The following is a 15,332-nucleotide window of genomic DNA, read 5'->3' as shown; positions in this document are numbered from 1 at the left end:
GAGAAGCATAATAATTTTCCTCCTTCAGACTATGGAGTTTCTCATCAACTTTGAAAATCAACCCCCCACAAAAAAAAGCTCATAGATATTTCTGGATACAGATCAGGCCAGATATTTCTGCAAGACACAATGCAGAATTGAATGTACTGTGTTCAAATGTTAAACAGATCTCTTTGCTCAATTCAAAATAAGAAAATCGCATTATGTTCATTGAAATCAGTATATCCAATCTCTCAATTCCAGAATTTGCCCTTCGGACCTACAAAACGTTGTCCCCTTTGCACCATTGGAACATTGTTGTATTCTGACAACAGATGTGTCCAGCAGCAGTTGGGGAACTTACTTCGGTTCTTGACTCATGCAAGGAGCTTGGTGGAAAGCTGAAAAGATGCCACACATCAATTATTTAGAAACTAGTAAAAAAAGGCCTGTTTCTGACACAAATGAAACGGGTGCTAGCAAGGTTTTCTTCGGAGTGTGTATGTTTGAGAGAGAGAGAGAGTGTGTGTGAGAGATGGAGTGTGTGTGTTATAGAATGTCAGAGAGACAGAGACAGCGTGTGTGTTTGTGTGAGAGACAGTGTGTGAGAGACAGTGTCTGTGTGTGTTAGACTGTGTGTGTGTGTGAAAGAGATAGAGTGTGATAGGGAGTGTGTCAGAGAGAGTGTATGTGAGAGACAGTGAGTGAGTGTGAGCCCCCACCCTCACCTCTCTGGTCTCAGGACCCCCTCCCCACCTCCCTCTTCCCTGCCCCGCCTCCAGCCATCCATGTCCAGTGAACCTCCTCTCCCTCTCCTCCCCCTCCAGCAACCCATGTCCAGCAACCCTCCCCCCCCCCCCCCCCGGCGCATCAAACCCCCCTCGCCACCCGCAGCTGCCAGTGGTAACGGTGTCTGTCCGCTGCTGCTTCCCCTGTTGAGCAGCAGCGGCCGCTACAAAAAGAAAAGAAGCGATAAATGTTTTTAAACCCAGCCCAAATCATTCGCAAATGCCCGAGTCTTACAACGCAGTCTCTGCAGCCGCTCCTCCTCTCTCCTGTCACGTCACTGCGCTCCACCGAGGTCTTACTCCAGGGGCAGTGAAATGGAGGCGAGAGGAGGAGCGGCTGCAGAGACTGTATTGTAAGACTGGCATTTGCGAATAATTTGGGCTGGGTTTAAAAACATTTATCACTTCTTTTCTTTTTGTAGCGGCCGCTGCTGCTCAACAGGAGAAGCGGCAGTGGCTGGACAGCGTTACTACTGGCATCTGGGGTGGCAGTGGGGTTTGATGCGCCGGGGGGGATTGGGTGATGCGCCGAGGGGGGGGGGGTTCTGTGGTGCCGCGTTTGTAGTTCTTTAATGCGCCGCTCCCTGCCGCTTGCTCCGAAGTGGCAGGGAGCGGCGCACCGACAGCTGATTCCCAGGCAAGGGGAGGAGTAGGGAAACACGCTCTGTGTGTTTCCCTACTCCTCCCCCTGCCAGGGAATCAGCTGTTAGTGACATCATCCTGGCTACAGAGCCTAGCTCAGCAACTCCAGGAGCCACGGACACAGGCAGTCCCACATTAGAGCGTTGGTGGTGAGAATTATTATATACGATAAGAGCATTGTTTTACTCTTCAGTGTTTTGCCTGTCTACTTCACAGTCACAGTGTTGATACAGATAGACAATCAAATAGCCATGTTCTTCCTCTGCAAAGTTGTGCTGGTTTCCTTCATGTATGTTGGGAAGCAACAGGGATATAGGACTTTGAGATTTTCAGCCACATTACAGTTCAAGCCCCTTATAGACCAAGTCAGGGGCGTATCTGCGTGGGGCCACAGGGGCCTGAGCCCCCGCAGATTTCGCCCCGGACCCCCCTACCGCCGTCATCTACCCCCGAGGTCCACTTCCTCCTGCCGGCTTTTTAAAATATTGCTTCAGCTGGCAGGGGGCCCCAACCCCCCGCCAGCCCAGCCGTGGTCTTCTTTAACTTCTTCATCCTCGTCGTGCTGAAAGCTGCATGCATGCTTAGTTCCAGTTGAACGGAGTCTGACGTCGCAGCACGTTGTAACGTCAACGTACTGCGACGTCAGACTCCGTCCAACTGGAACTAAGGATGCATGCAGCTTTCACAGCACGACGAGGATGAAGAAGTTAAAGAAGACCACGGCTGGGCTGGCGGGGGGTTGGGGTCCCCCGCCAGCTGAAGCAATATTTTAAAAAGCCGGCAGGAGGAAGCGGACCTCGGGGGTAGATGACGGCGGTAGATGACAGCACTTATCTTAAATTGCTTACAGAGGTGGTGACACCCTTTCATCTCATCTAGTGATACCAATGTTTTATCCTAAATTGCAAAAGCATCAAAACAGAAGTTTTTACAAATGCTGCTGAGCTATAAACAAGTTCTCCCTATCTGGAAAGAACGAAAATCTGAGCAGCTGTTTATCTCCTTTGATCTCAACCAACTTGGCATACCAGTGGTGAAACCTACCAGTTAATTGGCTAGCCATCTGTGTCCATTTCTGATATGAGCAGTCTAAGCCTTCTCTAACCAAGTCAGTCAAGCTTCATCAAATCCACTGTAACTACATTCTTTTGAAATCCTGATTCACTGTAGAGCATGTGCAAAACAGCTCCTGTATCTTGCTTCATACTTTCACATCACATTACTGCCTGAACCAGTCAATGATCACAAACCATGCTTTCAATCCAGCAGTACAGAGAAAACCATCTTTGTGGGGTGTACCACTTGAAGTTTTTCTCCTGCCAATGTTTTTAGTTAAATTTTAGTCAGAATTTAGTTGTGTGTGTGTTGTTACTTTTGGTATTTGCAGATGTCTTTATTTGTATGTTTTAATTGAAAAAACCGGAATAATTGGAATACATTATTTTGTTTCCTCTTCCTTAGTGTTAGACATAGATTAGTTATGGACAGAAAAGGGTGTAGTGTAAAATAAAGTTGAAGGGTAAAGTTTGATCATAGGTTGAACCCAATTTCTGATAAATCTCACTAGAATTCATCCTGTGTTTTTTGTATTGTCTTCTATTGCTGGAAGCTTGATATATATAACCTATATTATTTCTGGGTTCTTAGTGTTTTCAGCCAAGCAGGGCAGAGCCAACCCGCACCTGCCCAACAGGGAATGTATAACAACATGAGCATTACGGTGTCCATGGCAGGAGGAAATGCAAACGTCCAGAACATAAACCAGATGACCGGACAGATGCAAATGAACTCCATGCAAATGCCAGCACTGAACTCCCTGTGCTCAGAGCAGGTTAGTGGTCCTGCATTCATATCCCTGACATACAGCTGAGGTGGTCATATCACTTAGCTTACGCTTTACAGGTGCTTTTGTAGCTGCAGTGGTAACTCACCAAAAACAGTTGCTATCCTGTATTTGGGAAAAGTTCACTCCTCCACTTCTCAGTTAGAGGGGAACGGGTGTTTAAAAGAATTCCAGATAAATTAAAAAATAGAAAAATAATCGTAACAGAAAGTTAGTAAAATAGAAGCAGCCTGATTTTACTAAATAACATTAGCTATGATTCTACTAAGAGCAGAGACTTTTCAGTGCAAATGTACTTTAGCTTAGCTGAATGGGGGTCTGGGATACATGATTATGAAATTAAACTGAGAATTTTTATAATTAACTACTACTTCAGCTTAATTTGTCAACAACAAGGAAATGAATCTTTGGAAGCGATGAGGCTAGGGTCAGATGTGAACTGCCTCATTCACAAACACATACAGTAATTTATTTGTGGATTTGGTAAGCTCAGAGAGGCTATAATGAAATATAAATCAAACTAATCATATTGTAGATGACTCGAAGAAACTTGGATGCATACTTAATCACTTATCCAGATGCCAACTGTTGAATCTCTCAAGACCTCAGTCTCCCTTTTTAGGATTATTTAACTTGCATTGATTTATTTATTTGTTGCATTTGTATCCCACATTTTCCCACCTATTTGCAAGCTCAATGTGGCTTACATAGTACCATGATGGTGATCGCCAATTCCGGTATGAAAATACAGAGTGGTAATGAGTTAAATTTTATAAGTGACAGAGAAGATTAGGTAGTCAAATAGGAAGAGTTAGGTTTTGTCCAGTTCTGGTATAAGTTTCGCTGTGTTGCAGGGTTCAGGTGTTTAGGTTGGATCGTTATGGTATGCCTTTTTGAACAAATTGGTTTTTAATGATTTCCGAAAGTTTGTTAGGTTGTGCATTGTTCTCATGACGTTTGGTAGCGTATTCCATAGTTGTTTGCATATGTAGGAGAAGCAGGATGCATATGTTGATTTGTATTTTAGTCCTTTTTTCAGCTTGGGTAGTGGAGATTTAAATTTGTGTGTGCTGACATTTTTTTGTTTCTGGTTGGTAAGTCTATGAGGTCTGCCGTGTAGATCGGGGCCTCACCATGAATAATTTTGTGAACCAAGGTGCAGATTTTGAACACAATTCATTCTTTGATTGGGAGCCAGTGTAGTTTTTCACGTAGGGGTTTGACGCTTTCGTATCTTGTTTTTCCAAATATTAGTCTAGCTGCAGTGTTTTGGGCAGTTTGGAGTTTCTTAATAATTTGTTCTTTGCATCCAGCATAGATTGCAGTGCAATTTAGGGAATTGGTGTGGATGTGATGCATTGAGGAGAGGGTAGGTTGATGTGGATGTTGTGAATAGGGAGATGGGAAGGGCTTATACAAGTATGTTTCTGGGGGTCTCTGTGTGCCTGCACATAAATGCAAGGGGGGTTGACAGAATAGGTGGGTTTGCGGGAGGGGGTGATATGCTTCAGTGGGTGGTAGAGTGTAGGTGTGACTAAGTGTAGTGTTCAAGTGAGTGAAGGATGTTTACAAATGTGAAGTTTGGGTCACATACATGTGGGGGATGAGAATGGATATGTATGGCTGAGTGGATTTGAAGGGGTGTGTATGGGTCTGATTGTACAAGAATTAGTTCTGTTCAAGAGGGTGTGGTTTCTGAATCTCCAACTGTCCTCTCCTTGTCTTTCTGCTTTCCCTTCTCCTTCCCCTTATTTTTCTCATTTTGCATAATATCCTAGGCTTCCTTCTTTTTCCTTCCCTCGCAATATAATCTGGTAATCTGGAGTCCCTCTCTCCTTTATTCTCCTCTCCTAATACTCAATACTTGCTCCTACCCTCGGACATATGTTTTCACAAAAGTTGTCTGTTACAAAATATGCCGTCAGAGTGATGCCAGTGGCGTAGCCAGACAGTCAGTTTTGAATGGGCCTGAGCCCAAAGTAGGTGGGCACAACATTTTCTCTGCCCCACCCTGCCCCCCATCTCAAAATATAAATACATTAGCCAATGAGGATTCCCAAGCTCTGTCAGCCCCTGAGTAAGGCAGCTTCTTCATTTTGGCTCGCTCTGTTAGCAGCATGTGAGCCTGTCTCTCACAACTATGCACTGTCACTATGAAATGCTGGGGATGAGCAAGGACACTAGCAATGACAAGCTGAAGAGAAATTGGTGTTCAGGCGGCACTTGGTACTCCCTGATCCAAGTAACTTTATGGCGTGTCCCCTAATCTTTGTACTTTTTGAAAGAGGATGCAATCAATTTACATTTACCCATTCTACTGTACTGAGGATTTTGTAAACCTCTGTCATATCCCCCCTCAGTCATCTCTTCTCCAAGCTGAAGAGCCCTAACCTCTTAAGCCTTTCCTTGTATGAAAGGAGTCTCTGTAATCATTTTGGGCACTCTTCTTTGAACCTTTTCTAATTCCACTGTATCTTCTTGAGATAGAGCAACCAGAATTGCACACTGTACTGAAGGTGAGGTCACATCATGGAGCAATATAGAGGCATTATGATAGTCTTATTTTCTACCCCTTCCTATATAATAATTCTCACCTCCAACGTTCTGTGGTCTTGCTGCCTGTGTCCCTGGCTTTTCTCTGAGTTGATCTGCTAGGCTCCGTAGATCAGGCTGACGTCACTGGACCCATTATGACGAGAACCCGGGGGGGGGGGGGGGGGGGGGGGGGAACCTCACAGCTGATCCAACCCCTCAACTGGCACGTGCATATTTGATAGCCACACAAAACGAAAAGGCTCAAGACTGCCTGACGCGCTCACCAGCCACCCTCCTGAACCTGCCGCGCTCGCCAACTGCCCTCCCGAAACACCACTGACTGGGACAACAGCCTCCCTCCAGAGTTACTGCTGTGCAGGGCATCGCAAGCTCACGGCTGATCCAACCCCCCCCCCCCCCCCCCCCAACTGGCACGCGCATATTTGACAGCCAAAAAACCCGAAAAGGCTCGAGATTGCCTGACGTGCTCACCAACCTCCCTCCCGAAACACCACTGACTCGGACAACAGCCTCCCTCCAGAGTTACCTCAAGTACGGACAACTTCGGTTAAATCCTATTCTCTCTCTCTCTTTCTCTCTCACTCTCTCTCTCTCTCACACACTCTGTGTCTCACACTGTATCACATTCACTCTCTCTGTGTCACACAGTCACTCTCAAACACTCTGTCGATCTCATACACTCGGTCTCATAGAGAGTCTGTGTATCGCACACATTCTCACACACACTGGCTCTCACACACTCTCTCTCTCTCACAGACACACTCGCACCCACACTCTCTCTCTCTGTCACACACACACACATTCACTCTCTCTCTCTCACATAGTCACTCTCACACACACTCTCTCAAACGTACACACTCCGAGGAAAACCTTGCTAGCGCCCATTTCATTTGTGTGAGAAACTAGCCTTTTTACTACTTTCTAATAATTCCTAGCATTTTGTTTGCGTTTTTGGCCGCCACCACTGCACACAGAGCAGAAGATTTTGACGTATGGTCAACGATGACACCTAGATCTTTTTTTTTGGGTGGTGACTCCTAAAGTGGAACCTAGCATTAAGTAAATATGATTTGGATTATTCTTCCCAATGTGCCTCACTTTTTGCACTTGTCCACATTAAATTTCATCTGCTAGGAGACTCCTGTTTAGTAATGGTGGAGTGAAGACAGAAGTTTGGGAGCTCCAGCCTACCCTGCTCTAAGGTGCTTCCATTTCTCCGTGCTGGTATTACCCCACTTTGGTTGCTTCCATTTCTCCGCGCTGGTATTACCCCACTTTGGTTTTGAGTCATCTTTATATAGTCATTCTATCCTACATGGTTTTGGTGAGAATTTGGGGGGTGGATGGCATATAGATCTGCAAAAAAAAAAAAGGTCATGAGAAAAACCATGTGCTTGATCTGAAGACATCAGACAAAGTTGCGACTCTGTCTCCCTCCCCAAACTCCGCATGGGCAGCAGAAATCATCTCGGAGGTGAGTGTGTCTATGGAATCATCCATGGAACGTCAATTCCAACGCATCCTGGACAAATTGGATGCTATGGAAACTAATTTTACTATCACTAAAGATGTGCAACAGTGCTGCAGCAGCGGGTGAGTGATGTAGAAGATTCTCTGAGGGTCGTAGAGGATCACAGACCTCAGATAGATGCTCAACTCTGCATCCTAGAAACTAAGCTCAGTGAGCTAGAAAATCGTTCTCGAAGAAATAATCTTCGTTTGGTGGGACTCTGGAGACACTCCCAGAACCTGATTTACAATCATTTTTGGAAACATGGCTGGTAGACACTCTTTCCCTGCTGCATAATAATGGCGCTCTGCTAATTGTGCTGGCACATCGGATGGGGCAGTGGCGTGATTTTTCGACACAACTGAGGGTTGTTATATTTAGACTACTTAACTATGTGCATAAATTGGATTTATAATAATCTCTACCATTTTGCCCGGCACCGACGTCAGGCTCACCGGTCTATAATTTCCCTAATCACCTCTAGAACCTTTTTTAAAAATTGGCGTTGCATTGGCCACTCTCCAGTCTTCTGGTACCATTCTTGATTTTAAAGATAAATTACATATTACTAACAATAGTTTTACAAGTTCATTTTTCAATTCTATCAGTACTCTGGGATGAATACCATCCAGTCCAGGTGATTTGCTACTCTTCAACTTGTTAAATTTCCCCATTACATCTTCCAGGTTTATAGAGATTACATTCAGTTTCTCTGACTCGTTAATTGAGTCCTTTAAAAATGTCTTCACCGTCACAAAATTGACATAGCTTTTTTACAAGAGACCCACCTGTCTTTCTTGGAACACCATAAATTTCAGAAATGGTGGGTGGGCTCCATGGTAGAGTCCCCAGCCTCTCGGAGGAAGGCTGGGGTTCTCATTTAGGAAGTCACTAGATCTTCACATACAATTGGTCATTCAAAGGCCTGAAGGCCCATTTGTGGTGGCTTGGATGACTCTTAACAAACATTTATTGACTTTATGCAATGTGAATGCAGCCAGCTCTTATGATAAAGGATTTTTTCTAGTTTGATCAATGTTACATAAGTAATGCCATACTGGGAAAAGACCAAGGGTCCATCGAGCCCAGCATCCTGTCCACGACAGCGGCCAATCCATGCCAAGGGCACCTGGCAAGCTTCCCAAACGTACAAACATTCTATACATGTTATTCCTGGAATTGTGGATTTTTCCTAAGTCCATTTAGTAGCGGTTTATGGACTTGTCCTTTAGGAAACCGTCCAACCCCTTTTTAAACTCTGCTAAGCTAACCGCCTTCACCACTTTCTCTGGCAATGAATTCCAGAGTTTAATTATACGTTGAGTGAAGAAAACTTTTCTCCGATTTGTTTTAAATTTACTGCACTGTAGTTTCATCGCATGCCCCCTAGTCCTAGTATTTTTGGAAAGCGTGAACAGACGCTTCACATCTACCTGTTCCACTTTACTCATTATTTTATATACCTCTATCGTGTCTCCCCTCAGCCGTCTCTTCTCCAAGCTGAATAGCCCTAGCCTCCTTAATCTTTCTTCACAGGGAAGTCGTCCCATCCCCGCTATCATTTTAGTCGCCCTTCTCTGCACCTTTTCCAATTCTACTATATCTTTCTTGAGATGCGGCGACCAGAATTGAACACAATACTCAAGGTGCGGTCGCACCATGGAGCGATACAACGGCATTATAACATCCTCACACCTGTTTTCCATATCTTTCCTAATAATACCCAACATTCTATTTGCTTTCCTAGCCGCAGCAGCACACTGAGCAGAAGGTTTCAGCGTATTATCGACGACGACACCCAGATCCCTTTCTTGGTCTGTAACTCCTAACGTGGAACCTTGCATGACGTAGCTATAATTCGGGTTCTTTTTTCCCACATGCATCACCTTGCACTTGCTCACATTAAACGTCATCTGCCATTTAGCCGCCCAGTCTCCCAGTCTCGTAAGGTCCTCTTGTAATTTTTCACAATCCTGTCGTGATTTAACAACTTTGAATAACTTTGTGTCATCAGCAAATTTAATTACCTCGCTAGTTACTCCCATCTCTAAATCATTTATAAATATATTAAAAAGCAGCGGTCCTAGCACAGACCCCTGAGGAACCCCATTAACTACCCTTCTCCATTGTGAATACTGCCCATTTAACCCCACTCTCTGTTTCCTATCCTTCAACCAGTTTTTAATCCACAATAGGACATTTCCTCCTATCCCATGACCCTCCAATTTCCTCTGTAGCCTTTCATGAGGTACCTTGTCAAACGCCTTTTGGAAATCCAGATACACAATATCAACCGGTTCCCCTTTGTCCACATGTTTGTTTACTCCTTCAAAGAATTGAAGTAAATTGGTCAGGCAAGATTTCCTCACACAAAAGCCATGCTGACTCGGTCTCAGTAATCCATGTCCTCGGATGTGCTCTGTAATTCTGCTTTTAATAATAGCCTCTACCACTTTCCCCGGCACTGACGTCAGACTCACCGGTCTATAATTTCCTGGATCTCCCCTGGAGCCTTTTTAAAAAATCGGTGTTACATTGGCCACCCTCCAATCTTCCGGTACCACGCTCGATTTTAAGGATAAGTTGCATATCACTAGCAGTAGCTCCGCAAGCTCATTTTTCAGTGTTTTATTACCTTATGCTTAACAAGACATCATTATGGTTCAGTCTAGTTTTTGACCCTGCTCAGGATCGCTCCCACCCTACTGGAGACCAGCAAATTCATCCATCTCAAGGTTTACTGCTCCTGTGTATTGCCTTGAATGTGGTGGATTCCTGGCAATTATTTTGTACTGGAGACCATGATTGTATACATCTCTCCAGAGCTCATGCCATACAACCAAGAATTTACTGTCTGCTGGTGTCTCACTCTTTTTTCAAATATTTAACCTCCTCAGAAATAGGCCCTTATGGCATTTTGGATCATGCTATGATATGGGCGAAGTTCAATTTGACTACTGGAGTCAGGATTCTGGGAAGGTGGTATTTTCTGCTGGACCTTTATTGGGACCCCACATTTCACTCTTTTTTGATTGATAAATGGAAGGACTGTGTACTGCACAATGCAGCCCATGTGACACAATCCCTTCTTTATTGGGATGCGGCCAAGGCAATACTCTGAGGGGAGATCATTACTTATGCAGCTCGCTGGAAGGCTATGAGAGACAAAGAAATCTTACGCTTAGAAAAAGAGGTGATTCGTGAGTGAATAGCGCTGGGGGCTAACAAAACATCTGTAGCTAGAGAGGCCCTTATGGCCTCACAGGGTGTTCTTAATACTTTGTTACACAAGAGGGCGGTTAAGTCTCTAGCCTGATATAAATATCAGTTATAGCTACATGGTAGTAAAAGTGGCAAAGTGCTCTCTCATTTGATAACAAACATGGAGGAGTCCTTCTAGGGTGTTGCAGTTGACTTGATATGAGATGTAAAACCTTCTCCCGGTGGGGATATCAATCCTGTATTTAATTTTTATGAAATGTTATATGAGGCACCAAATGCAGACACAGGGGTAGATGCTGACTATGGGGGGGAAGGGAAAGAAGGGGAGAGAGAGAGGGGGAGATGCTGATTGGGTGAGAGAAGGGGAAGGAGTAGAGAGAGGGTGGAAATGCTAACTATCGGGAGAGAGAAGGAGAGATAGGACATACTGGGCTACCTAGATGGAGGGAAGAAGAAGGAGATATGCTGGACATGATGAGACCATGTGAGAGAGGCCATGGAGGTTGTGCCCATTTTGTTTAATATATTTGTGAGAGATATCGCTGAAGGGTTGGAAGGAAAAGTTTGCCTTTTTGCAGATGACAGGAAGATAGCCAATAGAGTGGATACCCTGGAGGGAGTAGAAACAATGAGAAGGGATCTCTGAAAGTTAGGAGAATGATTGAGGGTCTGGCAGTTAAAATTTAATAAGCTGATAATAGTACTGGGTTTTGAGAAGATATCTGTTTCCAATTAGGTAAACAAAAGATTTTTCTTAGAGAAACCAGAAATTACGATATAAATTACAAAACTAAAGTGTATAAAGCTATTTTTTCAAACACAAGAAATGTGAAAACAAAATTATTAATTGTGCTCAGTTTTTTTGGTCCATTGCAGTGACCCAAGGGCTCAAAATTAGTAAAAACTCCATTCCACCATCATTGCACTCCCTGCCTCCACTCCTACATGATATAATGTTTACAACAGAAATTAAACAGTCTTAAAAAGAGCTACTTAGTTTTGTATCATCTTAGGAGGAAAATCTTTGCTGTAGCGGGAGTTCGGTGTCAATATGCAGGTACTAGTATGAGCTCCTACCATTTCCTCTTATTGTCATGTCATTTTTGCGTATCCTATGTTAGCCACATTGTGCCTGCATGTGTGGGAAAATGTGGAGTAGAAATGTACTATAAATAAAATAAAAAAATTAGCTCATTCTATTTAGATAATGTACAACTACCCAAGATAATCCCATCTCCGAAAGAAATGCTGAATACACCTTTCACGGAGGATGAGTTGGCCTTGACTGTAGGTGGCTGTGACCATAATAAGGCACTGGGACTAGATGGCTTTAGAGTCGAGTTTTACAAGATCTTACAGGACTATATCAGGCCCTCTTTATTACAGGTGTTTACACCATTGATGCAGCACAGGTCCATGCCAGAATCACTTTGCACAGCACTAATAATTATACTTTTAAAATCAGATAAAGACCCTTGTTCTCTCCTGTCTCATACAGACCCATCTCTCTGGTAAACTTTGAAGCCAAGTTGTTTGCCAAGATGTGGGCAAATCGCCTGGCCAAGATCCTTCCATGTTTGGTGGTGGATTCCCAAGTTGGATTTGTGTGGGACTAGCGGCCACCAAAAATTTGTGCAAGATTTTGTCATCCTTGGAGATAGCTAATAGTCATAAAATCCCTTCTCTTCTTGTTAGTTTCGACATGGAGAGAAGGCCTTTGACCAGGTCTACTGGTCTCTCTTGTTCAATGCACTCCAGACTTAGGGTTCTTTCTTGACGCTGTTTGGGTCCTTTATTCAGATCCATTGGCAATTATATGGGTTAACGGGATCTTCTCTACTCTGCCCCCTTTCCTCTCTCCTTTTTGTTGTAGCTTTGGATCCACTTATTTGAGACATTTTAGTTTACAACTTTAACCTTTAAAATTTTAGCCTTTGCAGACAATCTCTTATTTCATTTAACTGAGCCACAGCACTCGCTAGAGTCTTTGCTTGAGTTATTTCATGAATACAGGGATTATTCTGGGTTTTGTCTTAATCTTCAAAAGTCTTTGGCTCTTGTGTTCTCGGAAAATGTGCACAGAGATTGGAGGGCTTGTTTCCTTTGTGGTGGGCAACACATTCATTTCACTATCTTGGGATTCGTCTCTCTGTGCAACCTGCAGAGCTATATGATCTTAATGTCTCCCGTTTTTTGGATTCAGCTATGGGCATATTATAAATAGCTGGCAAGCACTGCCTTTGGGACTTCATGGGAGAATTCATTTATTTAAAATGGTGGAATTCCCAAAGTGGCTATATATGATACAATTACTTCCACTTAAGCTTTGACAGAAAGATCTTCATACTCTTTATCGATGTGTGTCTCATTTTTCTCAGGAAGGAAAGAAACCTAAGGTACCATTGGTCTATTTGATGGGTCCTTGGAGGGTGGGGGGAATGGGTTTACCCAAGCTATGTAAGTACAATTTGGCCTGTCTCGCTAGGCACTTGGGAGACTGGCTTTTGGGCCGGGAGGACTACACCCCACTTGGAGGAAAGGGAATTTTTTCAACTTTGACATCTCAATTTTCTTTTACAGGTCCCTACTAAAGATTTGTCATCTCTTGCACAGAACAGTATCTTATTGAAACCTTTGGAAGACCCTTTCGAAATTCTGGGATGTCTCTTCACACCTCCCCGCTCCTACCTAATGCCCACTTTTGCCTAGGTCAAAAGAATAATACTTTTCGGAGATGGGCAGCCTTGGGTATTATCCGGCTAGAACATATACTTAATCCTGACGGTTCTTTAGTACCATTGAGAGAGCTGGGGGAAGGTATATCAACTCAATTGACGGATGGTTTCCCCTATCATCAACTAGGTCATTATGTTCAGTCTTTGGACAGGACAGCTTTGGCTACAGTTTATGGCGATAGAATACGCTCAAGATCATCTTTCAGTATCTTCCCTGCATAAGACTCTACTAAAATTTTACATCATGAGCAAGTGAGGGATAGATGGGTGGAGGATCTACGTAGGTCGCCGGAGTCATTGGATTTGGTGGCCTTGGTCGCTAGCGGCTGATTTAAGTGAATGTCAACTCAAAGTGCTGTATCAAGCATATATTTCTCAGACTCAGCTGTTTCACATAGGAGACATTGACACTCCTCTTTGCTTGAAATGTTCATCCCAACACATTTTTTTTTCATGCATTGTGGGACTGTTCTGTGGTACACAATTTTTGGTCTCGGCTTGTCCGTTATTTGGAAAGAGTATTGAGCTCTGCTATTCCCCTTTTGGCAGCTGGGTTTCTACTGGATAAATGAGGCATTCCCTTTTCAGAAAGGAGGCTATCGTGAATTTCTTCATAAGATGGCACTTCTTGGCAAGAGGTCAGTTCTTAAGGTGTGGGCTACCTCTGCTCCCCTGTCCTTTTGGGGATGACGGAATCTATTACATCACATATTATGGGAGCAGCGAGGAATAGGCTCATCTTTCAGGTGTAAGAAACATTTTTATCAATCTGGGAACTTTACATTTTTTCACTTTCCCCCAGGGATTGTAGTTTTATCCTAAATAGTTTGTAGAACATTGTAAAGGGTTGGTCCTAGGTCTTGAGGGGGTCTCCTGGGGTGGTGTTTTTTGTTTGTTTGTTTGTTTGTTTATTTTTTAAGGGATGGACTTCAATAGTTGCAGTTAGACAACCTCTGATTTCTTTGACAGAGAGAAGGCTATAAGAATCCAAACCTCTCTGGTGGAATTTTCTCATTGTTCTTACACTGGTTCATTATTTCTTGAGAGGTATGTCCTTCATCAAAATGTTTGCCTTTATAAATGGGAGGTTGGTTAGGAGGGTTTCTACATGGTTAGGATGCTTATGGTTAACTTATAGTTTGATCTGTTATACTGTACAGTATTTGCTAGCGTTGATCTTTTGCAAATATAAAGAGTTCTATATAGAACATACCGGGTAGGGGGAGGATTAAGGGCAGGGCTGGGGGGAATAAATTTGTAAAATGTATGATAACGGGTTTTCTCTTACTACGTTCATTATGTCTGTTTTACTAGTTGACACTTACTGTTTGATATTTTATGTTATGGGCATGTCATCAATAAAAATTTTAAAATTAAAAAAAAAATTCATCTGTTTGGCTGCCCAGTCTTCCAAGTTCCTAAGGGCTTCCTGCAATTTTTCACAGTCTGCATGCTTTTTTAACAACTTTGAAATAGTTTTGTGTTATCTGCAGATTTAATCGCCTCACTCGTCATTCCCACTTCCAGATCTTTTTATAAATATGTTAAATATCGCTGGCCCCAGTACAGATCCACAGGGCAGTCCGCTACTCGTCTTCCTCTATTGAGCGAAATGGCCATTTTAACCCTACCTTCTGTTTTCTATTAACCAGTTCCCAGTCCACAACAGGACATTGCCTCCTATCCCATGGCTTTTTAATTTTCTCAGGAGCCTCTCATGAAGGACTTTGTCAGACACTTACTTAAAATCTAGATACACTACATGAACCGGCTCACCTTTATCCACATGTTTATTTATGCTTTCAAAGAAATGAAGCAAATTGAGAGACAAAATTTCTCTTGGCTGAATCTGTTGATTTTGTCCCATTAAACCATGTGCATTTGTTGCTGCCATTACTGATAGGCACCCAGAAAGTTTTTATATCCTGTACATTTGGTTGTGTTTTTGTGTGGAAATGAATGTTGTTAAGAGCACGGACTGTGTATACATACAGTGAAACACCGTTTGTACGCACCCCATTATTGCATGGGTCTGGATTATGTGCGAGGCAGCTTGC

General features: G+C 43.3%; 1 protein-coding gene across 5 annotated transcripts in view; it reads left to right on the top strand.

Moving 5' to 3' along the window:
• The window catches only part of NCOA1 (nuclear receptor coactivator 1), a 660,387-nt gene that overhangs the window by 597,404 nt on the left and 47,651 nt on the right, over window positions 1-15,332 (top strand). For all 5 annotated transcript variants that reach the window (XM_030198687.1, XM_030198689.1, XM_030198688.1 and 2 more), the window contains one exon: window positions 3,057-3,240. In XM_030198687.1, the coding sequence (XP_030054547.1) occupies window positions 3,057-3,240 (184 nt within the window). The remainder of the gene's footprint in view (window positions 1-3,056; window positions 3,241-15,332) is intronic.

The sequence above is a fragment of the Microcaecilia unicolor genome, chromosome 3 (genome assembly GCF_901765095.1).
Source record: "Microcaecilia unicolor chromosome 3, aMicUni1.1, whole genome shotgun sequence".
Taxonomy (NCBI): domain Eukaryota; kingdom Metazoa; phylum Chordata; class Amphibia; order Gymnophiona; family Siphonopidae; genus Microcaecilia; species Microcaecilia unicolor.
Note: the sequence above shows the minus strand (reverse complement) of the source record. Positions and strands in the feature narration are given on the sequence as shown.